At 52.5% G+C, this 20,815-nt stretch overlaps 1 protein-coding gene across 1 annotated transcript; it reads right to left on the bottom strand.

Annotated features, from left to right (window-relative positions):
• Positions 1 to 8,576: 8,576 nt before the first annotated feature.
• On the bottom strand, positions 8,577 to 18,252 carry ambp (alpha-1-microglobulin/bikunin precursor). The gene is made up of 10 exons (XM_015366740.2): positions 18,041 to 18,252; positions 17,073 to 17,215; positions 16,045 to 16,121; positions 14,949 to 15,065; positions 14,322 to 14,423; positions 13,751 to 13,794; positions 12,913 to 12,991; positions 11,757 to 11,924; positions 10,953 to 11,126; positions 8,577 to 9,115 (listed from the first exon to the last, which is right to left on the bottom strand). The coding sequence occupies exons 1-10, from the start codon at positions 18,152 to 18,154 to the stop codon at positions 9,078 to 9,080; spliced, it is 1,056 nt and encodes a 351-aa protein (XP_015222226.2). The 5' UTR covers positions 18,155 to 18,252; the 3' UTR covers positions 8,577 to 9,077.
• Positions 18,253 to 20,815: the final 2,563 nt, after the last annotated feature.

Genomic DNA, 20,815 nt, shown 5'->3' with positions numbered 1-20,815 from the left:
CCACAGAGCCACCACTCCACCCATTGCAGGTGATCATTGCGTTCGCCTTGGCTATATAAAAGATGCTGCTCTGTTATTGTTCTGGGTTCGATTCATCCACAAGATTTGAAAGGGAAGAATTACTGGAAAAGACTTGCGCACCACGCTGTGGTACTCACACAGCTTACACACACTTCTGTCTTCCTGGCTGGTCGCGCCAACTAATATCTGTACAGGTGCAGTCAGATACAACTCGCTGCAGGTCCTGTGACAGCGCCCAGCGGCTGTTTCGGAGTGTTCTCCCCTGCGCTTCGGGCGTCTCTAAAATGTCCCGCACACAGGTGTCCGTTATTTAAAATGGGCCGGGGCCAGGTTAGGAACGAACCCTGGTCGGGCCCCATTTCGATATTCTCTTTTTGACGTCGGATGTGTCCGGGAATGAAATCTGTAATGCATCCCGGGACGTTAAATATCCTGCGTTTTTGGATCCTCCGTACTGAGCCGGGCCTCTCGGTATCGGTAACATTCCTGACAGCCAGGCTTCCTTCTGGCAGCTGAATTGGAAGAAAATATTTTTATTATCTCCCTGAGGGAACTTTTTTAGGGACACCCAGGACTCCTGTTCATTTTAAATGGAATGCAAACAAAAAAAAACAAAAACAGAGAAGAAAAACATGGCACATCACTCTGTTGCACAGTCTAACGCATAACTGCGTGTAACATCTATAACTCATCGCGAAACCTATTGCACTCAAGCGGCGTTGTGGAGTTTATCCTTGACGTTTGCATTAATGGAGAGGGGAACAATGGAATGTATGTATCTGACTATCTATCCGTTTAAGCAGCAGCCCGATGGTGGCCTTCTTGTTTGCAGCCTCTGTGTTCATTTTTTTTCATTTTTGGTTCTCGCCCCACTGTTGCCGTTACGTCATTGTTATCCGAACCCCTCTCATCGCCTTTCCGGGACTGAAACTTGCTCGTCTCTCTCTCTCGGGCGTCTCTCCTGCCGCCGCCAACAAAATGAAACGTCTAAAATGGACCGTCTAACGCAGAACCGCCGGAGGTCATGAGGTGAATGATGTGATCAGATGTAGTGTGGCAACTCCACCTCAAAAGTACTAAAAAGGGGGGGAGTATTGTTAGACCAGTTTGATGAACGAATGTGAAATTTGCCCAGAATGACTAACAAATTGACTATAAATAAATGCCCTCCGTTCGCGACCTCAAGTCTGCACGCCAGGCGGGGGGGCGACGCGACAGCTGCCCGTGTGCGCGCACAGGCTCCGGAGCGTCCATGTGGGGCCCTGCCGGCTCGGTCTGCGCTGGCACCCCCCTCACGTGACGCGGGATCCGGCTCTCCCGCGGGGACACTCGAGAGTCGAATTCCTATGCGCCCGTGAGACTCCCCGTTCCGTTGTTCGAATGTTTTTAAGGCGGGGGGGGGGGGAGGGATCATCTAGATGGAGTTTTTTTGGCCAGCCCAGTGCCATGGATGTACTTGGCTTGGCATGGTGCCCGACAACTGGCATCCTTCTCGACTCCTCTGCTTGAGCAACGGTGGCGCTTGTGCCCCCTTGCTTTGAGAACGGTGTGTGTGTGTGTGTGTGTGTGTGTGTGTGTGGCGTCTGATCCTTCGTCTGGGAAATTCCTTCATCCAACGCCTCTGCTGGCCTCCCAGGACTCGATCCGGCCTGCTCTGGTTGCCCCCCGCCCCAGACTGCGTTCTGAGGGAGACCCTGTTCTGGAGGGCTTATCGAACCCAGGCCCAGAGACCACTAGAGAGCCCGACCCCACCGCTGTCCAGACAGCACGGCTCCAAACCTGCTTTTATTCTTGAAGAAGAATAATCGCTTGCACTTATATAGCGCTGTTCTGGGCACTGTGTGGGTCCTAATGCCCCAGTATAGTGACGGGGACACTGTCCTATAAAAAGGGCACCGTCCTTCAGATGAGACATAAAACCGAGGTCCTGACTCTCTGTGGTCATTAACAATCCCAGGGTGTTTCTCGAAAAGAGTAGGGGTGTTACCCCGGTGTCCTGGCCAAATTTCCCTCTGGCCTTTACCAATCACGGCCTCCTCATAACCCCCCTCTCTGAACTGGCTCCATCGCTCTGCTCTCCTCCCCACTGAGAGCTGGTGTGTGGGGAGCGGACTGGCGCATCACCCAGGTGGGGCTGCACACTGGTGGTGGTGGAGGGGATCCCCATGCCCTGTAAAGCGCTTTGAGTGGAGTGTCCAGAAAGGCGCTATGTAAGCAGAAGCAGTTATTATTGTCCGTGGTGCCCGCGGCTCTCCTGTCCTGTGGGGACCCGGAGACCGAGCGGTCAGCCCACCTCACTGCACACCGGACCGCCGTGTCTCATCCTCTACACGCTGTGTGTGTGTGTGTGTGTGTGTGTGTGTGTGTGTGTGCATATAGAAAGAGCTTCCCCTGCTCTGAAAGCAATTAAGGAGAATAAAGCATCTGTTGTATGTGGCCAAACCCCCTTTTTTTTTTGTTGGAGTGCGAGGGGAGCCTGGTTTTCTGTTTGGCTGGGCAGACTGAATGGGGCTATTCACCACGGCATCGCTGCCACCTTCTCCACACCACCCTCCTCCGAGTCCCACGGCCCCCCATCGCTGTCCCTCGCTCTCCCCCAGACTGGCCGGGCCGACTGGGACAGGGTGGGGTATCTGCGCTGGGAGGGTGGGTCAGTGGGCCTGGCACCCAGAGTTAGGTTTATAGCAAGCAACTGAGTCTTCCTGCACGGGAGAGTGTGTGTGTGTGTGTGTGTGTGATTTGGGGAGGGGGGCTGTCATTAAGAGCAGAAGAATAGGCAGGGGGGTGTGTGTGAGGTGGGGGAGGTGCCTGGATGAATGGCTAGTGAGGTGTGGGGAGGGGGGGGTGGGTTCTTCTCTCTCTCTCTTTTTTTTTTGTGGGATAGCAGGGCAGATCGGCCCCGACTCAACCCCCTGCTCCTTGTCTATTCACCCCAAACCGCGGTCGGGCATTGTCGGGGGAGAGGTGGAATGCCGATGGATATCTCTTTGAAATGCGGTCTCTTTCTCTCTCTCTCTCTCTCTCCTCTGTCTACAGTCACATCTGCGCACGGCGGTGAGCGAGCGAGCGAGGGGGGGAGTCGGGGTGTCAGTATAGAGAGCTGCAGGTCCCCCCCTGCCCCCACGCTGTACCGGGGTGAAAATCTGTCTGACCTCCCCCCCCCCCCCGCAGGAGGCTCGCTCTCTCCAGCTCTTTAACAGAGGGCGGCTGACGGTCCGTCTCCTGGCTCTCGGAAAGAGGCCTGACTTTTTCTAAACCCCCTGTTTTGTTTGCACGGTTCTTCCAGCCCGGCGGCGGCGGCGGCGGCGTCTCCGATCAGCTCGGGGACGAGAGCCTCTTTGCCCCTGGTTGTCGAAAGGCAGGAGCGTTGACTTCTAGAAACCAGACTGTGCCTACCAGTGCGCAGGCTGCCGAGGAGCGGGAAAGGTGTATTCCCTGCTGAGAGCCCTCTTCAGCCCCGTACAGTATAAGATCACGTCAGTGGCCATATACAGTTTCTTGCTTTAGACCCACCGGCTCTGTTCTTGCGGGCTAAACGCTGCAGTCTCTCGCTGTGCCACCCAGGGCCCCCGGGCGCCCTCTGAACGCCCCCCACCTGCTGATGACCCCTCTGCGGGGCCGCTGGGCTGGGCTGATCGGGCTGCGACCGGACCCTGGCGGGAATCAGGCCCAGGTGCTCCGGAGGTGTGGGTGCAGGCGTAACCACGGCGATAACATTCAGGTTGGGGGTGGTGGTGGGGCAAGGCTGGAGAGGCGACACACTGCAGTAGCTGAGAGCCCTACGGACTAGACGTTAGACCTTAGTCACCCCCCCGGCTCCTCACACCCCTGCCTTCCTGTCCAGGCATGGCCTAACGGGAGAGAAACTACAAAATTGTACCCAGCAGCCATATCACTCTGCAACTCACCCCTGGCAGCCCCACTGGAGCTCAGCAGGTGGGAGCCTGGTCAGTACCTGCATGGGAGACTCCTGGGAAAGCTAAGGTTGCTGCTGGAAGAGGTGTTAGTGGGGCCAGCAGGGGGCGCTCACCCTGCGGTCTGTGTGGGTCCTAATGCCCCAGTATAGTGACGGGGACACTATATTGTAAACAGGCTCCGTCCTTCGGATGAGATGTAAAACCGACTCTCTGTAGTCATTAAAAATCCCACTATACTATTATTATATATAATAATAGTATATTATTATATACTATTATTAGTATATACTACCCCCCACACACACACACACAAACACACACTTGTCTCTCTCCCTCTTCTTCGCTTGTCGGCGGCAGTGAGGTGAACTGTCAGGCCCCGCCGCTGCTTATGAAGCTGAAATATGCAAATCCCTTTGACGGCGCGGTGAATAGAAGCGCCCCTCGGCCGGCTGGGTCTCCCGGCCCCCCCCCAGTGTCTGGGAAGGGACAGCGCCGGGTCGCGCAAACACAAGCCCCGCTCTGTCTCCTCGGCCGACTCCGCCGGTTGTCTCTTTCCCCCCGGGTCATCGGACCGTCTCCGTTCTTTTAAAACCCCATTTTTTATTTTAAATGGGTGAAAGATACGCCCTCTTCTCAAATCTGAGATTAAAAAGTGTTGTTTAGAACGTGTGTCAATACTATAACAATAGTAATTGCTTACGCTTAGATACTGTACGTGTGTGCACAATTCCAGCGTAGGTTACTGTGCGGAATGACGTGCAGCAAAGCCAGCCAGAAGGAAAAACGTGTCTTTTCAGGGCGCAGTCCCCGCAGAGCAATTTCCAACTTTTATTTTCACATCAAATAATACAAACGAAGGAGAAAGGTTGAACAAACACACACACACAAAATATTCTGCCAGGGTTTACAAATCGGAACACGATAGGCTACAATTTGTACATACACCAGTTGTGTTTTTTTTTTTTGGCCGTGTTATTTTTCACGTTTTAAATTAAGCTCAAATAATAGGGCATTTCCACATTGTCGGCATCAAAGCGAGAGGAAGCATGAAACTGTTTTGTTTTGTGAATGTGATGTCTATTAGTATTACTAATAGGCTTATAATCGTTTCTCTTTAATTACACATTTGTAACTAATAATCATCATTGATAAATATTCATTATTAAAAAAAATAAAAGTAAATGTTCTTTTTCCAAATTAATATTTACAAAGTGTAACAAAATATCAATTTTAATCAATCTGACATTCACACTTTAACGCTTGAAGATGAAGTTTTGCGACCCTGTCCACAGCAGCCCTGCCTGCAGGCCAATCGCACGCGTGTGTGTCCGTCTGTACCGTCCGCCGGCGGGTGACTCCTATTTCCCATTGGTTCCCCCAGGGTCCTCGTTCACATATCGACGGGGAGAAAGTGGCCATAGAAGTCCTTAATAATAAGAGAAATACGACACTGAAGTGGGAGAGAAACCGGGGCATTGAAAGTCCCCATGGTGTTGTAGAAATATGCATTTCACAGAGTCCGTCCGGAATGAGTGTTATGAGTGAGTCTGTCCCCGACCTCCCCCGGCGGGCCCTGGAATCTTGTGTTCCGGTCGGGTTCCGTATCTCTGCGCTGGGCATTAGACGTGCCCCTCCGGGCTATTCCTTCTCTCGGTGAGGGCAGACTTAATTACCCTCTAGGTCGCCGCACCCAGACAGCCGTGCGGTATCGGACCGAGACGGAGCGCAAGCCCTCGATGAGAAATTCGTGAAATCGGAGTAGCTCCCGTCTTCGTCTGCAATGTCTTCCCAGTTTGTACAGAAAAAGGCCCTTGCGCTTTCGGACGGCCTAGACGCCTTATCAGCGTTGTGTTTTGAACCGTTGAAACCTACCAGTTTTATTACTTACACACTAACACCCGCGCAGCAGGACAAACTGCAACCTGATGGGAAACACAAGGTCTCTGGACACCCAGGTGACCTCTGGCCAGAGAGCCAACTTAGCTGCGTCTTCCTGAAGCCAGCGCTGAAGTCGACAGGCTCAATACTTCGTTTGCTTGTGTGTGTCTGTGTTTGTCTGGGAGGGGGGTTAATTTAGGATCGCAATCGTACTAATGAGACTTGAAGCCGTGACGTGAGACCCTGCAGTTGTTTCGGACCAAAAAAAAGGTTGTTTAGACGTTATGCGGTCATTCAAATCAAAATCAAATGAGTACGTGTTTGTTAATACGCCTGCCAATAAACAAATCAATAGAAACGGGTGTTCAGCTAGGGCACAAGCAATTCTATGTATTATTTAGATAGTAAGTAGGGATGGTGTTTTCCATGCTTGTACTTTTCTTTGGGGAAGGTTATAAACCTCTAAAGAGAGGATAAGAATGTTTATTTCTGCTACCTGGAAGGTCGGGCTGGTCAGGCCCTGATGCAGGATGAACTGGGTACCAGCTACAGTGCAACTCCCCTCTCCGCGGCTCTGCTGCAGGACAGGCTAATCGGATACGACTATGATGCACGGATTGATTTTAAAAAAATGTATTTAAACACCAGAAATACAAAAAGGACGCAGAATAATGAAATATGTACAGAAATAGTCCTTCAAAGCCAGAGGAATTCACAATTGTAAAAACTAAAAATGATACTTATTAGATATTTTCATTGTGGGTCTTGCCTTTTGATTCTGTACATTTCTAATCGAATTTAAATGAAAAAATAATGCACGGATTGAGGTGTCTGGTCTGGAAAGAATTCCTTTGTCACCTCGATCTCGCCCTCCCGTCTCTGGTGTGTGTGTACACACACACACACACACCAGGAGAGCGGAGGAAAACGGGTTTTTCCAGAATGACGGAATCTTTGACATCCTCTGCTCCTCGCACACGCCCCGCCGCAAGATGGCGCCCTAACGCCGTGGCTCCACACGAGGAGAGGAATATATATCTAAACATTCAATCTGCTATTGATCTTAAAATAAAACGTTGGGGTTTTTTTTGTTGTTGTTGTTGTTGCAATGCATGGTGTCAACGTTTGCACTGTAAATCAGAGTTCCTGGTCCTCTTGTGGGGGTGTAATTAAGGACATGCAAGCGCTCTGTGGGGTCTCCGTGTCCCTGGCAGGCACTGTGGATACCCACGAATACCCACAAATCAAGACTCAGTGCTGCCTTTCTCTCCCTGCAGCGACAGTCCTGTGATAAGACGTCCCGAGTGAGGAGGGGGTCACAAGAAAAACTCATTAGCTCCCCATTTCCGGCTGTTCTCGGCATCACCAGCTCGGAGCAGCGAGGCGCAGGTGAGGGGGAGAAGCCGGGCGGCCCTTGAATTAACCAGTAGCGCCCCCCAGCGTTTACTGCTCGGATAGACAGGACAAGCCAGGAGGCCAGGGCACTGCCCGGCCCCAGAGCCGCAGAAACAGACGCGGGTGAAGATTTATTTTTAAAGGTACACCATTTCTGGAGAAGAGTCCACGTTGTTTGGGAATGTTTTTAAAAATGACTTTCTCAGCGTTGATACATCTGGTATAAGATCTCTCCACCAAAGTGACGCCGCGGGTAACGTGCTACCCAAACATCTCTACCGAAACAAAAAACACTCTTCGTATTTGTGTCTATTCGGAATGGTATGACTCAGGGCGAAAAGTACAAATTCCAGACTGGAGACGAGCTTTTTCTCCGGGAAAAAGTCGGATTTAGACATTCCCAGACAGCAACTCAGCCCCCAATGTATTCAACCCTAGATTTGCCAGAACTATCGACGAAATCTTTTTTGAAATAAAACAGCAAGAGGTGTTTCAGACTGACGGACCCTCTCCTTTAAAACTCCGATTTAACAGTAACTAAAGCGCAGTGAAAGGAAATACTGCGGGGAAGATTGTCAGTGCTGCACCAGTTCTGAGCCGTGTCACAGTAAATTGTTTCCGTCGCCTCACTTCCTCCTCCTGATATCCCCTTTTCACCTGTTTCCCCCCCCTCATAGGTGTTTGTTATATTTGTTGTACAAAATATGAAGGCGCTCGGTGCAGAGCCATGCGAGAAGGAAATGCGATTCTGGGAGCGCAAAGCGCACCTGAAGTCGGAGAGGAAAATACGGGCGTTTATTTTCTCCCTCAAATGGCGCCAACGAGCCGCAACGCCGTCGGGGCCCCCCAGATAAGCCGTTTCTCTCGTATCCGGCGAGAAAAGTAAACAAATACGGAACTGGCGCCGGCTTTATTCCTGTCACCCGCGGGACAAGAAAGCGGGCGGACCAGTAAGACATGCTGGAAGACGGGGATGAAGAGGAAGATGGCGGCGGGTCCCAGTGGTCCGGCGCAGGTAGGAGTGCTGCACAACACACCCGCAGGGGGCGAGGGCTTGGAGGTACCCCCCAAAAATATGATTTTCACCCCACCCAGCTCGTTCCGACATGTGGAAGAGTCCCTCATATCCTGCTTGGCTTGACCCCCTGTTCACTTCACTAACCCCCTGTGTGTGGCTCTCAGAACCGAGAGACCCAGAGCTGCAGCCCTGCTGGGGCCGCTGGTCCTATTAGGTCTGGAAGGCTGTTCCAGTCTCCCCGGAAGCACAGGCCCGAGGGTGAGCAGGTCAGCTTCTCTCATGTCTGCCCCTTGCGTACAGGCTCATCGGCTGTTTTAATTGGTTGGGGGAAAAAGGTCCAGAAGACAGTGCTTTAAAGTAGTTTATTGGAGCTGTGCATGTTTGGTCTGAGTCTTCAGTTCAACGTTGGCGCCGAAACATCAAACAGTCCCATCCAAGCGTGTGACTCACAGGGTATGTTGTATCGTCACTCAGCGTAGGCCTGGATTAAACCAGACTTCCTCCTGCTTGGTGCTGTGCTCTACCTGATTTGGGGGGGGGTTCTGTTGGCCCAAGGTGTAGACAGTTAGATCCACCTGAGCACTGCTGTGGGTGTTGGTAATTTAGGTGTGGCAAGAGGGGGTTGAAGATGTTCATTTAGTTGAGGCCTCGTTTAACCCTTGTTCTTTGACGGGGAGGTAGCCCGTACCCAGAGGCAAGGCTTAGAGGTGTTGGGAGGGATGAGATTAAAAGTGGGCAGTGAGAGGGATGAATTAGGTAACGTCTATCTGAGAACTGCCATCTGTGATCTTGAGGAGGGGGGGGGGCCAGTGTGGTCTGTGACTCCGGCCCGTCGTGACACAGCTCGCTCAGTTCTTTTTGGGCAGGCCCAGGAACTCCTCCTCCCCTGAAAGACACACGGGGTATATTAGGCTTATGGTGAAAGGCAGGCTGGATACTTCAGAGGCGAAGGGGAACAGTTATGTGATGCTGATGCGTGATCAGACGATTAAAGGATAGTAACGTGTCGCCTGAGCTGTCTGTCGACTTTGTGCGCTAATATTGTGTTCCCGAGCGTGAAAAAAGAAATGTTTTGCAAAGCACGGAAACGCGTTTTGGGACTGAGCTGTTGCAATTACGGGATTTCATACTGGAAGAGGTCACGGTGAATTTGGACGTTGTTGCTAGTGTGAGTGTGTCCTTTCCTGACTGGCACCTGTTGGCTCCTGTGAGTTAGAGACTCGTGCGTGCCACCTGGTGGTAAAGTGTGGCATCACTGGTGAGTCCTGTTTCTCACCAAGTAAAAGGAAAGGCTTCTGTCCAGGCGTACTTTATCAGAAAGCTGCTTATTCCAGGGAGGGGTACAGACAACCCAGAGTCTATCCAAGGAAAGTCCCCTGAACACTATGTCTGGTTATTGCACACAGCACACAGAGACAACTTAGAAACCCCAGATAACCTAGAGAGCATGTCTTTAGAAGGCTGGCCGGAACCAGACTATGCAGACTCCACACAGACAGTTGCTGTAATGACTGTGTCACTGAACATGATACCAATGAGCTGCCACTAATGCCTTTGTGACTTCTGTGACTGATGGTAATAGATCTATTATAGATATAGATATTTACTCTTCTCTCCTCCCCACTGAGAGCTGGTGTGTGTTGAGCGTTTTGGCGCACTATGGCTGCCGTCGCATCATCCAGGTGGGGCTGCACACTGGTGGTGGTGGAGGGGATCCCCATTACCTGTAAAGCGCTTTGAGTGGAGTGTGCAGAAAACTGCTATATAAGTGTAAGCAATTATTATTATGGCCATTAATCTGTGAGGTGTTTGACGTTACGTGTCTACATGTACTGTAAATTCTAGACGTCTTTATATCGCATTGCAAGTCTGCTTGGTTTGGAGTTCCAGCAAATCTAAGCGCTCCTGATCTCTATCTGGTTATTGTCTTATTGGGAAGATAAATTGGCTCCTGTTTCCAGCCCAAGGATCTTGGGGGGGAGGTTGTGGTGCTGAGAAAAGTGACGATTAAGTTAATAGGTGCTACAACATTTACCTTATGTCTGGTCTTTTAATATGAAAATCTGCAGCTGTGGTTTAGCCAAAGCTAAGTTCTGTCTCGGCACTGCTGACTCACAGTGCCGAGGCTCTCTGTGCAGTGCTGGACCTGGGGTGCTGTCTGTGTGGAGTTTGTATGTTCTCCTCGTGTTGACGTGAGTCCAAGGACAAAAGCAGATCGGTGAATTGAGTTCTAGGAAAAATTGGCCCTGGTGCCCCGGTGTGAGGTGTCTGTCTGTCTGCCCTGTGATGGACTGGCCTCCTGGCGTGCCGATCAAGGATCTCCCTTGATCCTGGACTGGCTGAAGCAGATGGAAAATGGATGGACAGAGGTCTGTCTCCCCCTAGTGTTCAAAGAGGAAGATGTGGAAGAGACGACAACCCACACTACATAGTTCTGGCGCACTATGGCTGCCGTCGCATCATCCAGGTGGGGCTGCACACTGGTGGTGGTAGTGGGATTCCCCATTACCTGTAAAGCGCTTTGAGTGGAGTGCCCAGAAAAGCGCTATATAAGTGTAAGCTATTATTATTATTACTACAGGAAGTGTGAGAACCCTGCTGCCTCGTGTTCTGCTCTGCTCTTGAGGTTTCGGCTATTTGCTTTCGGCCCAGTTCCCAGACATGGTTCCGGAGAGCTGCCCGTGCTGGACACCGGGCTGGACATCGCCTTCCGTCTCTCTTACCGTCCTTCGTGGCCCCGCAGTACTCCTCGCACTCCTTCTGGGTGTAGAACTTGTTGCCGTTGCCCTGGCAGCCGCCGTACTTGAAGGGTACGCACTTCCCGCTGTCGGAGTCGAAGGCCCAGAGCTGGACGCTGGCGAAGCAGGGACCCGGGTCCATCGGCAGGCGGCAGGCCGCTGGGAGACACGGGGAGTCGGAGCACGGAGAGGAAGGAGAGGAGGGAAGGAACAGGGGAATGGGAGAGTGGGAGAGATGGATCAGATTGGAGAGATGGGAGACAGGGAGAGGAGGGGGAAATAGGAGATGGGATTGGATTTGGGAAACGGGAGACGAGAGCAGATGGAGAGGTCGGATCGGGTTGGTTAATTGTGCAGTATTTTTTGTTGGGAGACGTTCGTCTGATTGGTTGTTTCGCCCCAGGGGCTAATGACGTTTCAACTGGAGAGGAGGGAGGGGTTGATTCGATTGATGACAGCGAGAGGACCGACAGATAGGACAGAGACGGAGAGGAAAGAAAAGACGATGAATTAAAGAGACGGAAGAGCAGGCTGACACGAGATGAGGCGCGGTATCTCTCCTCTTCACTGCGGCCAAATAGTTTTTCGGCATCAGATATTTCAGAGTTGAACATTCTGGGGATGAAGCCCCTGAGTTTGGGGATCAGGGAGAAATCGCTCCTTACTGACGGGGTCTGTGAAAACACACGGGCAGGTGCTTTCGCAGACATGCCAGCGAGGAGGCCGCTGTGAGGTCTGAACCCCGCCCCTTGCCCCGCCCCTTGCCCCGCCCCTCGCCCCGCCCCTCACCCTCCGTGCGGCAGCTCTGCAGGCACTCCTTCTCGGTCACGAAGTTGTTGCCGTTCCCCAGGCAGCCCCCGTAGCCGAAGGACTGACAGGCCATGAGGGAGGAGTTGTAGTGGAAGCGCGTCATGTAGCCCAGGCAGGGGCCGGCGTCCGGAGCCAGCTTGCAGGACTCTGAGGGGGAGAGGAAGGGCAGAGGCGTGCCTCAGGGGGGTATCCTGGTGTCCTGGCCAAAATTTCCAATTGGCCCTTACCAATCATGGCCTCCTTATTATCCCCCTCTATGAATTGGCTACATTTCTCTGCTCTCCTCCCCACTGATCGCTGATGTGTGGGGAGCGTTCTGGCGCACTATGGCTGCCGTCGCATCATCCAGGTGGGGCTGCACACTGGTGGTGGTAGTGGGATTCCCCATTACCTGTAAAGCGCTTTGAGTGGAGTGTCCAGAAAAGCGCTATATAAGTGTAAGCAATTATTATTAATTATTAATTATTATGCCGGGGCCAGATTCGGCCCTGCGTCGTCCTGCCTGTCCTCCCGCGACTGCCTGGCAATCGCCATGGTCTACTGCTTCACCGTGCTTTACCGCGCTACGCCGGGCTTTACTGCACTGTGCTGTGCCGACAGGAGGCCTCTTTCAGGGGTTCGTCCGGCAGGAAAACGGACACCAGGTTCTCGATCGCGATGGTTGCGTTTTGAAGAGAACTGTTCTGCCCAAAAACAGAGGAGGGGGACCCCCCCCCCCGACTTCATCCATCTCTGCCGCGTAGCTCCCATCTAGGTGACGTGAGCCAGAGAAATTCCCCCCCAAGGGGGAAAGATCCCATCCAGCATTTCATTGGGAATTTGCACTGAAGGTCGGGGGGGGGATGGAGAAACTGCTGCACCAGTTCAATTAAAGTGGGAATTTAGTGAGGCCGGAATTTGGCGGGGGCATCTTGGCTAACTCTCTTACCAGCAGGGCCCTGGGATCTTCAGTGACTAGATCGTTTTTCCCGCGGCTCATCTGGGAACAAATCGGTTGAAAGGTCATCCTGAGGACGTCACCTTGGTCACCAAACCGGTCCACCAGCACCCCTAACAACCGCGGCCCGGCTTTCTACCCGGAGATCTCCCACCCCACCCCAGCACTGCGCGTGGGCCTGCACTGCGTCTCCCTCACCTGAATCCCAGAACTGGGCGAGCTCTCCCGTTCCTGACCCTTCGTCGCCTGCGTCCAGAACAGTGTCCCTCCGTGCTCTCTGGAGACGGGAGACAAGCAGAGGGGAAGCGCGGGGGTCACACTGGGCCACTGCTGAGGGCCCCCGGGCCCCCCCCACCCTGGAGCTGCTCTGGAAAGAGAGGGCTGCGCCTGATGCCTGGGGGATCCCACCGGGAATCTCCCTGTTTCTGTGGGCTGGGATCTGGGGGGTTAGTCATGTTGCCATGCAGCTCTGGTGCCCTCGGTTGAATTCCTGGGGTGCTGTCTGTGTGGAGTTTGTATGTTCTCCCCGTGTTTGTTTCCTCTCGCAGCCCAAAGACCACGCTGGTGGGTTAGTGGGCTTCTGGGAAAATGGTCCCTAGGTGTGTGTGCGCCCTCTGATGGCCTGGCTTCCCATCCAGGGTGTGTCCTGCCAGGACAGGCTCCAGCCTCCCCTGCCGCCCTGGACTGGGAGGGACCAAAGTGAGCTGATAATGGAAGGGGTGGTGACGTGGGCTAACGCATGCCAGAGGACTCATGAAAGTACAGTTTCACATTTTTTCCCCCCCATGTTACCAAAGAAGTAAGCTCTGCCGTCTACATGGCAGACCCCGGTAAGGGCTTATCGGCCTTGCTGAATAACTGCGTCGTGAAAACCCGTGTGGCCAGGCTCGTATCGGGAAGGTGGCAGGTTCAGATCCAGTCTGGGGGTGGGGGTGGTGGTGGGGAAACCTGGCCGATCGCTCCGGTCAAAACGCCCCCGGCTGCGGGTGGGGCGGACTGGAGAGGGCGCAGGGCGGGGAGCTGGATTCTGACGCACCGTGATCTGCGGCGTTCCCTCCGTCTCGCCGGGGACACACTCGTCTGCGGAGGAGAAAAACGCCATTTTAAACCTGGAACAGCTACGCTTGAGTTCGGTGGGGGTGGGGGGCACATCAACGGACTCCACATGGCCTCCGTTTCCTGGCTGATGCTGGACAGTGACGTTATCAGAAGGAGAAAAACGCACTTTTTTTTCTTGTCGAGTTTATGATTATTAACTGCAGTGGGGGGCTGGAGTCGTTCGGTTTGGAATTAGCTGGGTTCCCCCCTGGCCTTTACCCATCATGGCCTCCTAATAACCCCCATCTCTGAATCGGCTCCATCACTCTGCTCTCCTCCCCACTGAGAGCTGGTGTGTGGGGAGCGGACTGGCGCATCATCCAGGCGGAGCTGCACACTGGTGGCGGTAGTGGGATTCCCCATTACCTCTAAAGCGCTTTGAGTGGAGTGACCAGAAAAGAGCTATGTAAGTGGAAGCAATTATTAATGATATTATTCTGTTCACTGTAGTGGGCAGTATTTTGTTTCTCGTTCTTCTCTGGGTCAGCTCTGTGCCATGGGAATCGTACCTTTCTTGGGCAGGATGATGATGGAGTCGTCGTCGATGCCATGCGTCTTGGCGTACTGGGTGAAATCGTCAATCAGGCTGGGGCGCAGCTCCTGGGTTCGTCCTGCGGGAGGGGGGGTAAACGTGTTACCGACGCAGGGTTAGGGTCAGAGTATTTCAACATTCTTTCTGGGGGAGCAAGAGGGTGAGGGGTGAGGTTTGAGGGGGTGCTTTTCACAGGTTGGGGGGGACGTTGGCGCTTGTGCTGTCTGTTTAGCAGATGCCAGGAGTGGCTGAGACCCAGAATTCCCCAGTCAGCGGGTAAGGACCAGTAAGAACAGACAGTCACGTTTTCTGCACAGAAATTGCACCCCTGTGGGAGGGATCTACACTGGTATGGCCCGGCGATGAAGACTCAATCCCGCAGCCCCAGGGACGAGGCAGCATGGCCACGAACTGCAGGCGTCCTGACACGCTGCTCCCTGCGGCGTCCGGGCTGTGCCCCGAAGCCCCAGTGCAAACGGGGCCCGGGCTGCTTGTCATCGGCGGCAGGACATGGGAGTTTCAGAGCCTCACCGGTGCTCTGCAGCTCAGGCGACGCAGGTTTCTAACACCGCCGGGACGGTCGCACCCCCTCCTGCGCCCTTACCATACAGCCTCACCGTCCGGGTGCTGTTGTACCCGGGTCTCGACTTGATCATCAGCGTCAGGGCGTACTCGGCGTAGTTCGTGCGAACAATGTAGGAGTCCACATCTGTTGCCCACTCTGGACAGGGGAGAGAAATGGGCAGGGAAGTAACACTTTTGCAGTAGTTTTTTTGGGTGGTGGTTGTAGTTTTGTCTAGATTTTTAAATTCCTCTATTCTTCCTCAAATACTCCCTGGTAGTGAGAGTTCCAGTTGGTAGAAATGCCAGCAGCTGCGTAGCCAGTGGCTCATATAAATAATATAGTGTTGCACTGTTGACTTTATTGTCACCTCTGGGAAACTTTTTTAGGGGGAAACTAATTGCTGCTGTAGATCTGAATTCATCATAAAACATTACACATGCACAACTTGTTACAACACAATCATGAGATATCGCCCATAGTCCGCTACAGCATGATCGGTTTATATTGCCATTTAATTGCTGTGACCAGGGAGCAAATGGGAAAATTAGTATCTGTTTGATCTACGTTTAGGAATCCTGAAACATTTTTCCGGAGCGAAGAAGCGGATTTTCAGAATTCAGAATCCGAAAGGGATCTGGCGTGATTTTTTTTTTCCCACCCGTTTCATTGTGGATTGTTGCTGGCTCGCTCCCCTAACCTTCACGGCTGTTTAGACAAAATGGGGGATTTTTTTTTTATCCGAATCGCACTGATAAATTACCAAACCGGACTGTTATACTGTATCTGATAGCACTCTCAATTACAGCATGGCAGAAGGGGGAGCAGGACTTCCTGTTTAACTTGAATCACTCTTCATAAAAAAAAAAAATGCACACAACCTCCTGGGCAAACACTCTCAACCTGGGTAGTCAAGCTTAATTAATCATTAATCTCTCTGTGGCTTCACAAATTCGATGCTTGTGTAACCTGGACTTAATTCCAGGTGTGTTGTTTCTAAATGCATTGGTTGACAATTCCCTGCAAACCCACTAGTGAAGCTAATTGCCAAAGCAGAATTGTTTTAGCCCTGTATGCAGTGTCAGCTTGTAATCGGGCGGCGTGCTGGCTGGTAAGAGGCAGGTGTGTCTGTACTCACTGTTGTTGTGATAGGTCATGTGGCCGGGGGTCTCTGTCTTCTTGTACACCCCCACAATCTGCTTGCAGGTCCCGTGTCTGCGTTCAAGAGCAAAGCAATAAGGTCGATAGGGTTCAGCTTCTTTATATCGGAGGCATCATATATCATCCTATTTCAGGCATTTGAAAGCGTAACTAATTCAAATTCTGAATTAAAAAAAGTGCTGACGGATATAGGTCGGGCATATTTTTGGTAGAATCCACACTTTTGAACAAATTTGAAATTCCGTGCCACCTTATCGGATATCAGGGGGAAAAACAAATCTAAATGTGTTTTGTTGGAGTGAAATGTCATCTTCTTGTGAGGAGGTTGGGCGAGATGAGCTGAAACTCGTTCATGGTCCTGTGCGGTTTGTACGTGGAGTTGCTGAGCAGGATAGAAGATTTCATCCCATATCGGACATCTGAGTTCATATTACCAGAGGTATTCAAATACGGTCAGTTGTTTTTTTTTTTGGAAGTCTGTTGACTTGGGCGCTAGATTGACTTTTGCGAAATGGAAGGCCTTTCTGTTGTCTTGTCGTGGGGAAATCGTTTTTTTTTTTTGTTGAGCATTTCCAGCGGACTTAATGTGCTTTTTGCAAAATGTACCACACCTGGCGGATCGGTGTCCCTTTTAACGATACGGTCATGAGTTTAAATTAAGACAAATTTCATTTAAATAATTACAGAGATAAAGTACCTGCTGTGATATCCAACAATGACGTGCCCTTTAATGGCGAACATTACTGTCTTTTCTTCCTCTTATAATTTTATTTGATAAAACTGATAGCCACAAGGTCTGGTGATACTTCAGTCATGCAATCGCACTTTATAAGGGTACACGTAGTAAGTGTGCCCATTCCTTTCATGGCATCGACAGTGTTTCATGTCCTCTCAGTACATTGCAGCTTCTGAAATGCTTGTAAATGGAGTTAAATGGCTTTTGCGGCTAATCTGAAGGGGCGCTGGACAGTGTGCATGAGTGTCTCCGGGGCTGGGGGCTCTGACCTCGTGAAGGTCATCGTCATATCAATCTCAGTGCTGTCCTCCGAGGGCTGCAGGTTCAGGGTCCCCATGCTCATCTTGTCCTTGTGCTTCTGCACCCAGGGGCAGGTGGAGCCCAGGGCGATGTCATACCACTTGCCCATGAACTGCCGGGGACAGGGAGAGAGAGAGAGAGGAGGCTCCTTATCAGATCAATAATTGCATCGCAATTAAAGAAGGTAAAGCAAAGACACTGAACCCCCCACTACTGAATCCCACTACTGCCACCACCAGGGAGAAAGAGGAAGAAAAACGGGGGTGGATGAAGAAAACGAGCAAGAGGTACTGTGCCAAGAGGGAAAGAGAACCCTTTCATTTCCAGAGAACCGTGTGGTTCCATTTTTTTGGGTTTTGTTTCATCGTGACTCTGTAATTGGCTCCTAGTTTTCCCACCCTGGAGCCACAGACGTAGAAAACTCACAGACGTAAAGAGGCTGCCTTGAGGGCCCAGGTGCTGCCCCAGAGCAGGAGGAATAAATCAGTCAGCCACAGCGCTCTCAGCACAGACAGGCTCTGCAGGACCTTGGGAACGGGGAAGTTTGTCCTGCCCCTGTAGCCTGTCCCGACAGCCACAGATCCAGTATCCCCGTGTGGTGATCGTGCACAACCTCAGCTTTCCAACCACAACGGACACATTTTTTTTTACAAAGCGGCACGAGAGTTGTGGGCTTGTGCGCGCGTCACTAATATTACTTCCTAAACAACGCAAAATCCAGTTTAACCGCACTGGGCTCTGCAGGCTTCTTAGGAAGTTGTGTTGTTTCTCTGAATCGTCGCTGTCTAGATGTTTGGAAACAAGAGGAGGGCCATTCGACCCCTTGAGCCTGTCGAACCGTTAGGAGTTTGGGGGAGCAGCAGAAGAGGGGCGAACAGAAGGAAAGGAACAGAACAGAAGCAGATCCCCAAGGCGGAAGAAGGGGGTCATTTTCTACCTTATCCAGGTCGAAGTTCTCCTGAATCTCCACGGCCGGGGGGGCATCAGGCAAGGGTCCCCCCAGGGCGAGGGGCAGGAAGGCAGCGAGGAGGGCACACAGAGGAATCCGCATCTTCACACTGAGGGCGCTGAGCGAGCTCTCTGAGTCTCTGAGCTGTCCAGGCTGGGCTGTGAGAAAAGACCCTTGTTTGTTCCCCAGAATGTGGCTCACCCCCCACCCACCTCCCCACCTCTGTGCCCAAGTCACACGCTCTCACTCACCCTAACCCCCCCCCTGCTTAGGACATTGACCCCTGGGGCATGTGTGCTTACCCCCGACAGCAAACAGCAGCCCCGAGCAAAGGGCTCCGTTTTATCTCTGCTGTTGCTGTTGCTTTTACTTGAACAGAGACCAGGAGACGGAGAGCCGCTTCAAGGCTTCTGTCGGGATAGCGGCTCCCGCAGTGCCCGCTGGGATTGCTTTCTAGAGCTCGGCTCTTGCGGCGGCCCAGATTAGACAGAGTCTTGGAGACGCCACAAGCAGGGGCCTAAATCTAGTCAGATAGCAGGTTTCGGAGATGGCCAGCAGCCATATCACCCTGCAGCTCAGGGCTGGCAGCCCCACTGGAGCCTGGTGTGAGCCTGGCCAGTACCTGGATGGTAGACCTCCTGGGAAAGTTGCTGCTGGAAGAGGTATCAGAGGGGCCAGTAGGGGGCGCCCTGCAGTCTGTGTGGGTACTAATGCCCCGGTATAGTGACGGGGACACTATATTGTAAACAGGTGCCGTCGATTGAGACATAAAAGTGAGGTCCTGACTCTCTGTGGTCATCAAAATCCCAGGGCGTTTCTCATAAAGAGTAGGGGTGTAACCCTGGTGTCCTGGCCAGATTCCCCCCTGGCCTTAACCAATCATGGCCTCCAAATAATCCCCCTCTCTGAACTGGCTCCGTCACTCTGCTCTCCTCCCCACTGAGAGCTGGTGTGTGGGGAGCGGACTGACGCTTTCGGCACCGGTCCTGACTTGAAACGAACCCGGCTGGGAGGACGACCCTCCCTCCCTCCCACCCCCGACCCCCAAGAGCCACGTGACCCCCCTCCCACATGGTCACATGGGAACAATGTACAGTTTGCGTAACCTTACAGGTAAACAGCTAAAAGGCTGCATCATTGCGTTTTGCATAGGAAGCCAATAAAAAAAGAAGACCGCGCACTCCCCCCTGGCTTTTACAGCCCCACCGCAAAAGCGGAGTCAGGGGTCAGAGGGGTGTTCACCAGGGCCTCTTGTTTACTATCTGACAGGCTCGGCCTTCCTGTGCCTGTTTGCAGAAGGGAGACAACACTGGTGTGACGGTAAAGGCATTTCTCAAGTTGGCCTCTGGTACACTTGTGTTGCACAAGCAAGTTGACATCTGATCACACTCCCCCGCCTGACCTGCTGTGCGAGAGACTGGCGGAGAATATGTACGCCTACAGTACATGTCAATATTTTATAATACGTCTTTGTAAATGTCTGTAAAACTTCTGTTTTTTGTTTTGTTTAATGTACATATCATTACTTTCATTTGCTTTGGCAGCACTGATTGTACCCATCGGCCATGCTAATCAAGCACCTTGACTTGAAATTGAATTGACTGGGCCGATCAATCAAGGCATGGATCTCTTCTGCGGGGTTCGCCGACAAGGTGCGGGGCCGCATCGCTTCGCTGGGCTCGTCCCGCCGGGCCAGGGGGGCGGGCCTGTATCGAAGACGAGATCGAAGAGCGCGAGGTGGCCCGTTTGGGCGATCGGGGCAGGCGCAGTTGGCGTGCCGCGTCCCGGGGCGTTCGGGTTAGGGTGAAGAGATAAGAGCGAGCGAGACCCTGTCTGACCTGTGGAAAGGCAGAGGGCTTTGCTGACAGGGCTCTGCTCTGGGTAATCATTCACCCCCCTCAAACACGGGCAGGGGCTGGAATACCAACATTACTGACCGCTGCAGACAGCCCCCCGTGTACTCTGTCGTGTTTTGTGTTCTGGGCCACGGACGCAGGCCTAGGTTAAAGAACACCAGCGTCCCAGCGTTGGCAGAGTCAGCTGGGAATGAGGTTTACTCAGCCTGTCTGCGAGAAGGCTTTTTAGTGTGGCCCCACTCAAAAGAGTCCCCCCATGGTCTTTATCATAGAGCTCCATGTTACTTTGTAGCCCACATTATGGCTACCACTAAAGCACAGTCCTCGCTGGTATAACCCAGTCACCTGGTATAACCAAGACCCCCATCCTTGTTGGCACCAGGGCATGATCTCAAATGTAGCCTTATCGTCGGGCCTTGCTACAGCAACAAGAGACGCCTCACTGCGTGTTCGACTTCCTAACGAGACAAGATGTTACAAATCGCACACAAGTTTTGAGCTTTCCCTGCGCGACTTGTCTGACAGAGGCTCCTGGGAGGTCAGCCGCTGCTGTCGTGTGCTCTGAGCTCCTCCTGACCTCGGCCCCCTGGCTACAACAGAGTCGCACTCAAGTACACACGCCAGTCATTGTTCGCAAGGACAGAACGCACGATTTATTCAGTTACAACCACACAACATCGCCCTTTGTTCCGTAGGCGCTGTAAGTGAACTGCAGCGGCTGGGTGCCGTTGCGAAGGGGGACAGAGGAGAGGCTGTGGAGGGCAGGCGTCTCCGCGGGGGGTTTTGTTGTCTTCCGAGGCAGAGGAAGGTGCGTCTTGCGGTCCGTCGATTTCCCGCGGGGCTTGTAGAGAGCAGAAACAGGTGGGCGACCGTGTGCACTGCCAGCCTTTGTCCAGGCCTTCTCGGT

This window comes from Lepisosteus oculatus, chromosome 24 (genome assembly GCF_040954835.1).
Source record: "Lepisosteus oculatus isolate fLepOcu1 chromosome 24, fLepOcu1.hap2, whole genome shotgun sequence".
Classification (NCBI taxonomy): Eukaryota; Metazoa; Chordata; class Actinopteri; order Semionotiformes; family Lepisosteidae; genus Lepisosteus; species Lepisosteus oculatus.
The sequence above is the reverse complement of the archived record's forward strand: the minus strand, read 5'-3'. Positions and strand labels throughout refer to the sequence as shown.